The sequence below is a fragment of the Periophthalmus magnuspinnatus genome, chromosome 9, assembly GCF_009829125.3.
Source record: "Periophthalmus magnuspinnatus isolate fPerMag1 chromosome 9, fPerMag1.2.pri, whole genome shotgun sequence".
Lineage (NCBI taxonomy): Eukaryota > Metazoa > Chordata > Actinopteri > Gobiiformes > Gobiidae > Periophthalmus > Periophthalmus magnuspinnatus.
The window spans coordinates 27,029,765-27,043,877 of record NC_047134.1 but is presented as its reverse complement, the minus strand read 5'-3'; the positions used below and the strand labels follow the sequence as shown (position 1 = coordinate 27,043,877).

The following is a 14,113-nucleotide window of genomic DNA, read 5'->3' as shown; positions in this document are numbered from 1 at the left end:
TTACTTTTGTACATTTGAATCTAAATTTTATTTGTCGACGTTTTCCCTAAGAAGTTACACATAATAATTTAGATTCTGCATCTAAATGTCCTCATCTGACCTAACTGAAATACTTCCAAATCTAAAAACACACTTCTATATGCTTGTATTTGAACAGTTACAGTTACTTTTATTCTCTATTGCACGGTTTTTACCTGTTACTTCTGTTTTTAAACTCCACACACCTTCACTAGAATCATTTAAATGTTTTAAGCCCTAGAATTGCCCATCTCTATTGAACTAAAGTTAAAGGTAGATGTCAACTTGAAACTACCACCTTCATGACATCACAAGGTGGAAAAGAGCAGTTTGAGCTTTGGAGATGGAGAAGATGGAGAAGTCTGGGTATTTTTTGGAGGAGGTAACAACATTATAACATGGCTTAAACCTCAAAAGAATCAATTTTGTGTAATATGGGACCTTTAAAAAAATGACTATAAATCATTATTATTATTATATTATTACTAGAGTACAGAAAAACGTATGGTAGAAGTTGATTTGTGTGTATAAAACTTTAATTCCAATAATATTATCTACAGATATGCCTCAGTCTCATTAATCTGAGGATGTGCCTGGAAGCGAGTGTTGAACCTGTAGTCAATGCTGTGATAGCTGAAGTCCCCCAGATTAGTGACCTGATTTCCCCTGTAAAGAGCTTGGGCTGCATGTGGACTGACAGAAGAGGGATTCTGTCAGTGAGAAGGGAAACTGGGGAATTAATCATAAGCTTTCGACCCCTCCCTTTTATCCATTTACGATCAGGCGGACCTTTCACTGATCCAGAGTCTGTTTGGGACTTATCCTTGTTAAATGGTTTTTCGGACGGGATTTGGGTCAAAGGTGTTCCAGTCAAAATGTCCATCCTGGCCAGAGATCCACCGGCTAATCACTCTATCAGGGGATGAAACTATTGCTCATTCTACGGTAGGGCTGTAAAATAAGTCACAATCAAATCGAAATCGCAATTGGCAACTCAGAACTTTTAAGTACCATAATTTTCTCAACAAACAACAAAATATCCTGTCCTATAGTTTCCATCTGTACTAGAGATAGACACATCGGTTAAGCCCGATATTTGGACTTTTCATATCAGCTTTCAACCTTAAATCTCTCTTGGGTCAATCTGCCACCTAGAAAATACAAACAAAACTTTATATTCACACTTTAATATGAAAAGATCGCTGCACAAAACGTGACTACACAGCTCTCTTATAGGTTTGTGGTTAAAAAGGGGTTTGGTGGAACTTTAAACTACATAATTTGAGGAAAATAATCTAAATCGACCCTATATATTGGTCCAAAAAATCAGCCATTGTTTGCCTTGTATTTTAAAAAAAGGGTATTGGCATCGTCCATCAGTTGATCTCTAATCTGTACAAACATGTTCTTAAATACATATTCCTGTAATCGTTTCCAGGAGAATTGATAAAAAGACTGAAATATGAACTTGATATATGACAAATCTAATTGCAAAACTTGTCAGAAAAATTACAATTACATATTTTTCCCAAATCATTCCTAGCTTTATTCTGAGTTACTATGCGCTGTACCCGAGCATGCTAAGTGGTAAAGTAAACCTCTAAGCAAACATAATAGGATTACCTGTTGGTCACACAAACAAAAAGATCAACTGCTCAATTACAGAAAAGTGCTGGGATTAACACCAAAGTTCTATTGAATGATTTGTTTTGAGAGGAGCGCTTGATTCGTGTGCCTTGAGGGGCCCTTCGTGAGTGGGTGCTGTATTGGGATTAATGTGGGTGGGCGTTGACTCATCCAGTGTGGAGGGAAGTGAGGTCACATGAGACAAGATTAGACAGGGAAGGCCACTCACTCGTAGCAGCTCCCCCGATGAGGGTCTGTCCTGAGGAATTTTCAGTAGGCAGTAGTCCACAAAGCTTCGGAAATGGTCAGACCTGTAAAGAGAATTAGAAATAATACTTAGCACTAAACTGGGACTAAACCCAGAACTAAATCTGGATTAGACAAAAACTAAACTAGGGCAAAACCAGGGCTAGAACATGAGCTAAGCCAAGTCATGTACTGTTTGATGGCATTGAGTATATAGTAACTTTACTAAAACAAAGGAATACATTGTGGTAGTGTACTTGATCGCAGATTATGTTTCAAACTGAACAGTATTCCTGAGAAAACGCCTTCTCTAATAAGTGATGAATTAAATTTAGAATGAATGGAACAATAAACATAAAACTATTGTAATAGCATGCAACTTAGTGTGAAAGTATATTCCAAGTACTGTATTCAGAACACAGTACTATTGAATATGTTACAGAATCACAAATACCCACATTTTGTATTTTGTAACTAAATACATATTTAAAGAGCCCATATTACACTATATTCTGATGTGTTTCCTCATCACAAACATGCCTGGAGTCATGTTTTGATTCATTCACACATGTTTGACCCACAAAAAACACTCTGTTCCACCTTGTGATGTCATGTGGTGATACAGGAAGTGCTCCACTGCCTTTTAAAACTGCATACACTTTCACTAGAATCATTTGGATAATTTCAGCCAGGAATTGCCTAATTTAATGAGCTAAAACGTAGAGGTTAACTTGAAAACTACCGCTTAATGACATCACAAGGTGGAACAGAGTGTTTTAAGCTTTGGAGATGTAAACACACTAATAATAAAGTGTTACTCAAACATGTCTAAATGAAACAACTCCAGGTATGTTTTTGAGGACCCAACAAAGTTATAACATGTCTTAACCCTCACGCAAGAGTCTGCTTTGTGTAATAGAGGACCTTTAAAGTATTTTTCCCCTGACACCAACTATACACAACTATAGCTTTGACAGCAGACAGTAAAACAGATGGATCACTTTAATCCTACATAACTAATCACATCTTTGTTTATATATCAGTACATTAAACAGCAGGATTTGTATGTAATCTTATAATGTGGATTAATGTATAGTGCACATAGATTATGTAAACATGTAGAGCAATAAGAATATAGGTCAGTGGAGCTGTGGACCACTGTGCTACAGACTGTAAAGATAAAAATATGCTTTTCATAGCGTCATAAATGTAAGGTTTACAAATGACGCATCCTGCAACTGTATGCATAAAACATCCTATATTACACAAAGAAATAACTCAAACACATAACTGGAGTTGTGTTTTGTTTCATTCACACATGTTTCAGTAATCTTTTATTATTTGTCTGTCCACATCTCCAAAGCTCAAAATGCTCTGTTCCACCTTGTGATGTCATGAAGTGGCAGTTTTCAAGTTAACAACTACTTTTTTTTTTGTTTTGTTTTTTTACCTTTAATTCAGTAGAGATTTGCAATTCCAGGGTTAAAATGAGTAAAAACACAGTGGAGCACTTCCTGTATTAACACATGATGACATCACAAGGTGGAGCAGAGTGTTTTCTGTTCTGTTTCTGCAATAAGAATATAGGCCACTGGAGCTATGGAACACTGTGCTACTGTGAAGATAAAAATATGCTTTTCGTAGTGCCACAAAGGTAAAGTTTACAAATGAGGCATACATATCTACATCTGTATATATATTTAAATCTACAGGGTCAATAGAAGGTCAATATTTGAAGACGATCTTGCATTTTTTTTGCCAGAACAGTTGCAGGATGTTACTACACCTAGTCTCCACACTTAGTCTCATGTGGCAGAATATGACTGATGCCCCGAGCTGCAGGAAAACCAAAAATAACTCTAAATGCAATCACCGCCTCGCGCACAGTGCTACAAAACAAAAGCTAATTTTACAGCGCCCTTATTCCAGTCTCTGGGTTTGTTCCACTCAGGTGCAGAGGTGCTGAATATGTCATTTAAACGAGTGTTAGGAAGACAGCAAAGAAAGGTCGTCAATGCCTCCAGGTAAAACTGCAGCAGGAGAGGGGCCACATGCTGCTACTTGTCTTTGGTGTGTGTATAAATCCTGTTTAACCCATTGCATCGCAGAATATTTACAATGTGGCGCTACAACACACATTTGTATATACAGTATGTGTTAATTAAAGGTCCCATGTTACGCAAAATTGACTCTTGTGAGCTCCAAGTCATGTTATAACGTTGTTACCTCTTCAAAAACATATCTGGAGTTGTGTTTTGTTTCATTCACACATGTTTGAGTAACACTTTATTATTAGTCTGTCTACATCTCCAAAGCTCAAAATGCTCTGTTCCACCTTGTGATGTCTTGAAATAGTAGTTTTCCAGTTAATAGCTACATTTTACATTTTTGTTTAGTAGAGATTGGCAATTCCAAGGCTAAAATGATCCAAATGATTCAAGTGAAGGTGTATGGAGTTTAAAATCACAGTGAAGCACTTCCTGTATTACTACATGACATCACAAGGTGGAACAGACGTTTTCTGTTTGAGAGAAGAACTCAGCCTAAATATGCAGGATTTGTGTGTTAAACATGTGTGAATGAAACAAAACACAACTCCAGGTCTGTTTGTGATGAGGAAACAACATTATAACATAGCTTTCCCCCAATTTAATAATTTTATGTTGACGTTATGTTATGAAATGCACATGTTCACCTAATATTACATAATTAAATCCAATGAATTCAATATTTCAGGTTGTCAGCAAAGATGATCTTCATAGCAACTAAATTTAAAGCCTTAAAAGGTCAGTTTCCTGGTGGGGGTCTGCAACCTGCTTTTTTCTACGGAGATGTTATTGCTTGGTCTGTAATGTTCCACAGTATGGCATTAAACTTATGTATAAATACATTTATTCACTTACCGTAGGTGTTTTCATTGCTCAAAATAACTTGTAATGAGTGGGAGGTCAACTCTTAATAGATCTGACCTTTAAATAGGCCTCGGAGCTTGAACTGCATGTCTGTCTCTTTGGAGATGGACAACTTTAATACCATACTGTGGAAAATCTCCACCAAGACAACAAGGTTAGTTAAGTTACACAGTGCACCTTTAACCTATATTGCCTACACAAAATAGTTATAATTCTGCAGCAGTCTGTTAATGAGGCTGAATAAATTAGGACGGCCTCTGGAGGATGTCGTCTGAAAACTTTGAGGAACATCAAAAAAGTGCTGCAACATTGTGGTTATTAAAAATCAGAACCAATCAGGCCAGTCATGTAAACCCCAGAACCAAGGGCCCACAGAGACACTGCGAGTGCACAAAGTAGTAGAGATGGGATGAAAAACATTGATATTGTTTATCGTGATAAAAACGGTACACAAGAATTGTTTTATATGAACATGATAATCGCCAACAAAGACAATCGACATTTTATCACCAGAATGTGCAAAAAAACCTACTTATCCATGACAATCTCTTCTAGATCAATGTTGTTTTCACTAAAGTACAATTCTATGGATCCTCTCAGTTTTTAACAGTTTAAGACTAGACTGAAAACCCACCTCTTCTCCCTGGCATTTAATACTAACTAGACAGGATATCATGGTGTTTTATTGTTCTTTCCCTATGTTTTGTATTATCTGTATATTTGTTTTTGTATGACTTATGTGAAGCACTTTGGTCAGCTGAAGTTGTTTTAAATAAACTTGAATTAAATTGAATATAAAAGTTTAAATATTCATAGTATTAAAATCACAAGTATTCATATCCAGAACATTTTAAAACTATCAGCAACTTTAATAACTTTCATGATATAATCGTTAATTGCAATTTTTTAGCCATGATAATTGTGACTCCAAATTTCAACATCGCCCCATGTCTACACAATAGTAGATAGATAGAAGGAGGTTTCCCATGTAATTACGTAATGGGCTTAGACGTGTGACCTTGTGCAGGCGGGTGTTACAGTCACACTTTGCAGATTATCACAACAAAGTCTTAACCTGTTTGTGGCCCGGGGGGAACAGAGCTCTGCTAACAGGACACAGGGCTTTGTCTATTGTTCTTTCCTTTTACCCAGTTACTAGAGTGCTTCCGACCCCTGAGTAATGCATCTCAGAGATTTAGTCAACCAAGTGAAAGTTACTCAATCTAAAGGCGCATTTACACTTCCTTGTTTCTTCGTTTTCTTGTTTTCTCATTTTATCGTTTGCTCCTGGCTCAGTCCTGACATAGACTTAGTTTAGCCCTATTCTAGTCCCGGTTTCGTTCTAGGTTTTGATGCAGTGTTGAGTGGGAATGCACCCCAAGACGTACTTCAACTTGTACTTTTAATAGCTTTTTCAGGAGTACATTTGATTAAGTGTACTTTTTCACTGGATGTCTATAATGACAAAAGCTTTACATTTACCATCTAATGATTTGTTTATTGAACCCTACTTTCAAATCAGAAGTTACATTAAAATCATAGACTGTATATATAAATGGACATAGCTAACCTGCTAGCCGTTACGTTCCAAATAGGAAGTTGACCCTTTCAATGCACATGTGTATTATTTGATTTCAACTGATTTGTTTGGTTTCAGATTTGGGAACAACTCACCACTCATTGGACTGCAGAGTTGGAGAGTCATTCTGCGCAATGTGATATAAGGCACTCATGGCATTCATGTTGAACAAGGGTGGCTTCCTCTCCGCTGAATCAACACACAAACAGACACTATTAGAGACTGGTTTACTGACAGTGGGAATAAATGGTTTCTTAGTTTGTCTAATACTCACCCAACTCAATACAAGTGATCCCCAGAGACCAGATATCAACCTTCCCTTCATACTGTCCCTCATCCATGGCTAGGATTACTTCTGGGGCCATCCTGGAATATGAAAATGCACACACTTTATTAACTATGGAAAAAACATGTTATAATCTGCTAAGCCTCTGGGAGCTTCTAATGGTTCTGCTACTTGGTGATAACGCCTGGAACGTAATGTTTTGTGGATTCTGTAAATGTGAACGCTGGTTTGTTTGTGGCTGGATATGACATGATGGAGACAAACTGTGGGATTATTTCCATTAATAACCCTTATATTTGGGGAATGTAGAAACAAAGCCTTGGTAATGCAGTATGAAAGAATATCTGTCCTAAAAGAAGGCCTGTCGCTATAATTACTATATCAACTTATCGTGCAGCATATGAAAGCTCGAACAATATTTTTGGGGTCAGTATGTATCCTGTGGAATTTTTCTTTGCACTACTGGAACATTTATGGTTATTTTTTGGCTATAAAATAAGATTTAAGATGTAAAATGTTGAATGAATGACTTCTATGCCTCATTACTCATGCAAACTAAGTACTAAAGTGTTCAGTCTGCTGTTTATTGATTGCAGCTCATAATTTTATTCTTATTTTTTTTGTGCAATATTGTACATTTAGAATAGTTTTTATGTTTTAAATCTGCTCTTAGTTTTAATATTATCATTTATGTTTACTTCAGCAATATATCAAACTTCAAAATATGTTATTGCGATAGGCCTACCTCACATATGAGCAACACATATTCTAAAGGTGCACTGCGTCACTTTTCTGATGAGGGGCCACCTTTTTGTTTTAGCACTTTGCCCAGAATAATTCAAGAATATAGAATTAAAGGCATGAAAACATCCATAATGAAAAAGTGTATTCCCAAACTATGAAAATTTCAAAGCAAAGAAACAATGTCACCATGGAGACGGTAACAGACCACTCGCCCCAACAGAAAACTTACACAGTGCACCTTTAAGATATATGCAATGTACGCAATGTATAGCTGTATATAGTTGTACACTTTATTCATTTATGTAATACTTATTTAGCGTACTACAAGTAAAACAGTGAAGCAGCAAAATAATATGTCCATGATGTGTCTAAACCATCATTTCCTATGTTTAATGCACTGACCAGTAAGGTGTTCCCACAAAGGAGTTGGCAGGTGAGGCAATGGAGGCGGAGCCAAAGTCAGCCAATTTGACCTGACCCAGCTCAGTTAGCAGGATGTTCCCGGCTTTAATGTCTCTGGAGGAAGCAGATCAAATATTACATCAACAAACAGACGTACTTAGACACTGTAGGTATCATGTTAACTTCAATAAATATATCAGTGTTACCCATTTATAGAGGAGACGACGGTGGTTTAAAATGATCGCCTAATAGTCTAAAGCAGCTTGGCTTATACTTTGGCATAGCAAAATCCCAATTTGTTGCTCATTGTATTGTTAGAAAACCTACAAAAGTCACTATAAGAGAAAAAAAATATGCTACCATAGTCTTTACAAACTATGGGAAACACTGAATATATAAAGGCTGCCATTTTAAAGCTGGTGTCAACATGTGTAAAACATTTATCAGAAGGTACAAAAACATTATAACATTAAAACATACAACTAACGCTACAACTCAGAGGCCTCATATCTGAACAGTTTCTATATGTTCTGAATGCCTCATATAGAAACATGGAGGAATATCTCACCTGTGAATCATGTTATGGGAATGTAGATAAGCCAGTCCAAGCAAGGCACCGTGTGTAATGGCAGCAATTTCCACCTCTTGCAGTGGTTTCTTGTGAACTTATAGAGAAAAACAAAAATTAGTACAAGTTTTATAGTGCTCTCGAGCATATTGAAAGGGTCAAGTGCCGTTACAAATGTGGTATTGTGTTGGACCAGTCAGCTGAAATAATCCTTTTAGTACAGTTCCTTGTCACTACCATTTTGCCTTCGAGTACACAACAGACTTACCTTCTAATAAGTCTGATGCAGAGCCCAAACAATACTCCATCACCAGCTGGAAGAAAAGAAATAGAAAGAAAAATAGAAATGGGTAGTTTTCAGATTCTATGATGTGATGATGTCAAGAACCAGATTTCCCTACTGATTACACTGTACTTTGCTATGAAATATCCAAAAGGTAAACTCACAAATCTTGAATCTGATCATTTCTATTCCCGACTAGACCAAAGAACTCACTGTATAAAAACAAAAACTTTTATTTTTTTTAGCTGTCCCCCATCTATATTAAAAGATATTGGCCTATAGAGTAGCGTGATGTCATCTGAAACCCAGCAACAGCCTATGTTAAAGGATAAACAACAAATAAATAAATTGTTTTATTGCTTTTACACTAATTGTCTTCTGTTTTTAATGTTAATTGTCTTCTGTTTTTAATGTTAATTGTCTTCTGTTTTTAATGTCTTTTTTTGCACTGTAGCACTTTGAGATTTGTTGTTCAAATGTAAAGTGCGTTATAAATAAAATGTATTATTATTATTATTATTAAAGGCCACTATGTAATTTTCCTGATTAAAGGCACACCACAAGCGCATTTCCATGGACATGTTATTGTTTCTTCTGAAATGTTCCACAGTATGGCCTCTAACTTATTGATCTCCAGGGAGACAAGTAGGTGACATCACCAGGTCACGTTACAGGATATAAATGTGGAGAGGCGAGCCCATTCACAATAAAAATCCATGTAATTCTTTAGCGATAGAAAATCAGCAAATGACTGAATGAGCAATAAACGGTTACTCAAATAAGTGTGGATGTAACAAACACAACTCCGAATATGTTTTTGATGAGATAACAACATTGTAATATGGCTTAAAGATTACAAGAGTGAATTTTTGCATAATATAGAACCTTTAAAGCCTAATTCACATAACAAAGATATTATTCATAGTGAAAATGATTAGTACCCAGGCAGTGTTGTCTTTTAAGTAGCAGCCTTTGTACTCGATGGTGTTTGGGTGTCGCAGCTGTCCCAAAAACTTGACCTCCTTAATGATGTCCTGCCACTTCTGCAGATACACACAGCACACATACAAACACAGTCAAACAGCAGTGAAGAGACTGTATTAAACCAACAATAACATTCTGCTACAGTAGGGAACGAATGATGGATTACACAGTCTCGTTTCCGACAATTCTATGTTTGACCCATTGAAACACAGTCAAACAGTGAAAGAGCAGGAAAGAGACTGTATTAGACCAACACTGACCAAAAGGACGACCATTTTGTTAACGTTCTGCCTTATCGCTTTGAGTCATATAAAGTTGTATTTGAGAATCAGAAATGCTTAACTGTCATTGCCAAAATTCACAAACTTGGACTGTACTTTGGCGATTTGGCGCAACATAAAACAGAGTAAAAATAGTAAAAAAAAAATAAATATTAAAGCTATGCACACAATTGGTATTATAAACAAACTCAAACTAATCTTGTAAATAAAATACATAAATACAAAATGGTCCGAATAGAAGATAAAAACCAACATGTGCATTTTTGTCTCCTTCTCATTGCCACTCACTAGAACAGTACTGCTTTAAAGCTTTATAAATAGACATTGTTTTCTGTCTGGCCTATATAAAGCACACAAGGCTTGTCATTCACTACAGAACTCTTATTTTGCCAGTTTCTTACTTCGGTTGTCTGCTTGCCATTATAGGACATCTTCTTGATGGCCACCACCTCATTGGAGTACGAGTTACGGGCCTAAAAAGAAAACACAAAACAAGTTTGAATTAATAACAGTCACAAAAATGCTGTGATTCTATACTTGTTTTAAAATATATTTCACTTTTGCAAATAAAATCTATCAAAGTTACCTGGTCACGTTTTTATATAGCACTTTTCGACCATCAAGGACCTCAAAGCGCTTTACATGAAGGAACCACTCACTCGTTCACACACACATTCAAACACCAGTGTACGCAGACAATGGTGGTGAGGGGGGTTAAGTGTCTTGCCCAAGGACATGACAGCACTCATCTATGGGGGCTGGAATCACACCACCAACCTGTAGGTGAGTGGGTCTGACTGCTCTACCAATGATATTTATGTGGAGAACAGATTCAAACCGCCAACCTTCAGATCAGTCGACAAAAACTGTACCACCTGAGCTACTGTCGCCCCATTCCCATTATTTCATCCATTCCCAGTATTGGTCTTAGGCAGGGTACACACAGAAGTAAAGATGAGAGACGGGCAATAAGATCATATCAAAATTGTTGCTTGAATTATTGAAGACGTGCAAAATTAGAATATAAAGTAAAACATGTTTCACTTTTGCACATGGAGCTGATGTATAATTCACTGCATGTTCACAACAGCGAGCATTAGCATGACACAACACTAACAGATTCTCTTATTTGAATTTGAACTCATTTCTGCATGATCAAAGCGCTCCGTTATTTACTGCTGGTGCAGCAGTGGTGTGGTTAGTCTGCAGCTTCTGTGAGCATTTTGAATCATCATCTTCTCTACATATCCGCAGGCCCGTGTTAAAGCCTGGGTTTAACCTCAGGGGTATCTGGCCTTTGGGACAGCTACACTGCAGCTCAGCCTAAGCCCTTAACCCAGCCTCATCCCACTTACAAATGAATGGCGATTCATGTGGAGGTTCAGATGGAATTACACTCACTGCACGCTACACAGCATTCCCAGTCGTCTCTTTTCGTTTCATTTGATCCCAGTGATTGCCTGTCAGTACAAGCAGAGATGTAGCTCCCTCTGGTTTACTGTAGGGCTGCAATGGAGAATCAATATTCGGATTCACTAAAATCTTAAAAGGCTTACTCTTTTCACAAAGTTGGACCAATAATTACAAAACCTCGTCTGTTCTGTATTCACTATGGAGACTTGTTTTCAAAGCCTCAGGTAATGGGCCCATGTGCTCAGCAGGATTTCCCCCTGAACTATTTTATAATGGACCAAGACCAAGTCCCCACATGAATTAACCAAAGCATGAAAGTGCATACATCTGCATGTCTTTGAATGTGATTATTGTTACAAAGTAATAAACAGCCCATACAACCAGGCTCTTCCCTCCAAACATGCAATTAACCTGCAGCTAGAATGCAGAAAATTAGCACTACAGACATTTACAGATGATGATAATAAATCAAAGACTTGATAAATATAGAGCTATTAGCCTGAGGGAGGTGATGTTAGCATTAGCATGAGCACAAAGACTCTAAAACAAAATTCCATACACATTCCATACACAAAATATCTATTATTATAGCCAGATTTACCAAAGTCACCAGTTTTTGTGGAGCAGACAAGTTGAACTGGACACGTGGTCAGATCTTTGTGGTTAGCCGTTAGAGAGAGCGGTTTAGCTTCATGAGATAATACAAGTATGTCACCCAGCACTGGCACTGCTGTAGGATTTAACAGCAGACACTCAACCAGACAGACAGGGCATTGGGGCCATTAATGATATTTGATGGTAAAGACGATATTGACAAAAATGAACATGAGATTTTTGGGGGTCTTCCAATAATAATATTCAAACGATATTATGTCAATCCAACAGAAATGTGCTACAACATGTCTTTAAATGTATTAGAGGACATCAGACACATGTGAAATGACTGATATTTCTGCAGTTTTGTGGGTAATTTTACAGTTTATATTTGGAGCTTACTGATTTAAGTTTTTTCTTACAAAAATTTAGGGGCAGGAGTGCAACTTGAATGTGTATAGATTGTGTAAAATTATCCTTTTGGTGCTCTTCAGTATAAGTTGGTTTTATATATACAAATAAACTTGCCTTGTCTTAATTTTTATTTTCAATCAATACAAAATTTGCATATTGTCAAAACAACATTAACAATATAGCCAATATTTTGATATCGGCCCACTTATATTTGAGGGAAACACACGTAATACTTCAGTGTGTCTGTAAATATAGAGCAGGGAAAGACTGAAGCTCCGTCTGCCCTGAAAATCCTGCCTTATAGTGACCGTTTTCACAAGTGCGAGCAGCTGGCTTAACACCCCCCAGTTCAGCCGTGCATCTGGAGGGGAGGGGCGCTGGGTTCAGAGGGGCAGATAAAGAGGGACACGTAGAGTACAAGTCTTTGCTTCACATAGAATCAAAGGCAGCAGAGTAATTAGTGATGATGAGATTACTATGACAGCGTGCAGAGAAAGCGCCTTCAGAAATGTGCTTTGACTTTACAATGATCGGACAGTCTGAAGAGAAAGAGCACGTCTGGAGAAATCACTGAATCAAAACTAGCAGTGATACATAATCCAACGCCATGAGATAATAATGATAATACTGACTGAACCTGTGATGAGAGTCTTAAGCAGTCAGCCCCTGGTTCAGGTGTTAGATCAGACTTTTTTTTTAAATTTATCTTTATACAGAGATGCCCAATGAGAGCACTTAGACTCTCCTTTTCTGTTCAAAATACAGAAAAATACAAATAAAAAGGAAACAAAGCAATTAAGTATATAAGTCACGAGGGCTAAATCGCTCATTAAATTTACTTGTAGCCTATTGAATGAAGTGGGTCAACAGCAGAATTTGGTTGGAGGTCAATGCAAAAATGCCTTTGTAGCTAATTTGAAAGCTATTACTAAGTATTTTTTACAATAATACTGGAATACCACATTTAATTCTGTAATTCTGTTATTACTGTTGCCAATAATAATATATAGTAGTATTGAATGATGGCCAACAGTGACACAAAATAAAAAATGCACAGTGGCATAAGTAGATGCTGTCTGGGTTTACTAAAGGATTTAGAGCATGGAAAAAAGTTGGGCAGTTGAAAAATATGAATAGGCCTATAATAAAAAGCATGGAATCTATTAAAGTGCTAATTAAATGGTAAACGGTCACATTTTTATATAGCGCTTTTCCACCTTCAAGGAACTCAAAGCACTTTACATCAAGGAACCACTCAACCCCCCTCACCCCCAGTGTCTGTGCATACTGGTGTATGAATGTGTGTGTGAATGGGTAAGTGTCTTGCCCAAAGACAAAATGACAGCATTCATCTCTGGGAGCTAGAATTGCACCGCCAACCTGTGTGTCAGTGGATGTGACCGCTCTCCCAAAGATCTTTATGGCGAGAGGGAGATTTGAATTGCCAACCTACGATCAGTGGACAAACACTCTAATTAAACTACTGTCACTACTGTCGCCCCATTGCCATTATTCAGTCCACTCCTACTCTTGGTCTTAGGCAGGGTACACATAGAAACATACCCTGACAGATATTTAGCAATAACAAGTAGTAAAGGTGAAAGGTGCGAGATAAGATCATGTCAGAATTGTTGTTTGAATTACTGAAGATATGCAAAGTTAAATAAAAAGTACATCAAAGGAAAACTGTCTAAAAGCTACAAAAAGACTGTATTTCATGCTACACTGACATCTAATTAGCTGCTAAATTTGCATACTTGCGC

At 37.1% G+C, this 14,113-nt stretch overlaps 1 protein-coding gene across 4 annotated transcripts in view; it reads right to left on the bottom strand.

Moving 5' to 3' along the window:
- taok3a (TAO kinase 3a) overlaps window positions 1-14,113 on the bottom strand; it is an 89,301-nt gene that overhangs the window by 28,845 nt on the left and 46,343 nt on the right. For 3 of the 4 annotated variants that reach the window (XM_033972040.2, XM_033972041.2, XM_055223963.1), the window contains 8 exons: window positions 10,331-10,402; window positions 9,606-9,707; window positions 8,650-8,695; window positions 8,382-8,478; window positions 7,814-7,927; window positions 6,656-6,747; window positions 6,477-6,570; window positions 1,874-1,955 (listed from right to left, as the gene is read on the bottom strand). The exons of the other annotated variant lie outside the window; for it this stretch is intronic. In XM_033972040.2, the coding sequence (XP_033827931.1) occupies window positions 1,874-1,955; window positions 6,477-6,570; window positions 6,656-6,747; window positions 7,814-7,927; window positions 8,382-8,478; window positions 8,650-8,695; window positions 9,606-9,707; window positions 10,331-10,402 (699 nt within the window). The remainder of the gene's footprint in view (window positions 1-1,873; window positions 1,956-6,476; window positions 6,571-6,655; window positions 6,748-7,813; window positions 7,928-8,381; window positions 8,479-8,649; window positions 8,696-9,605; window positions 9,708-10,330; window positions 10,403-14,113) is intronic. 4 annotated transcript variants of the gene reach the window in all.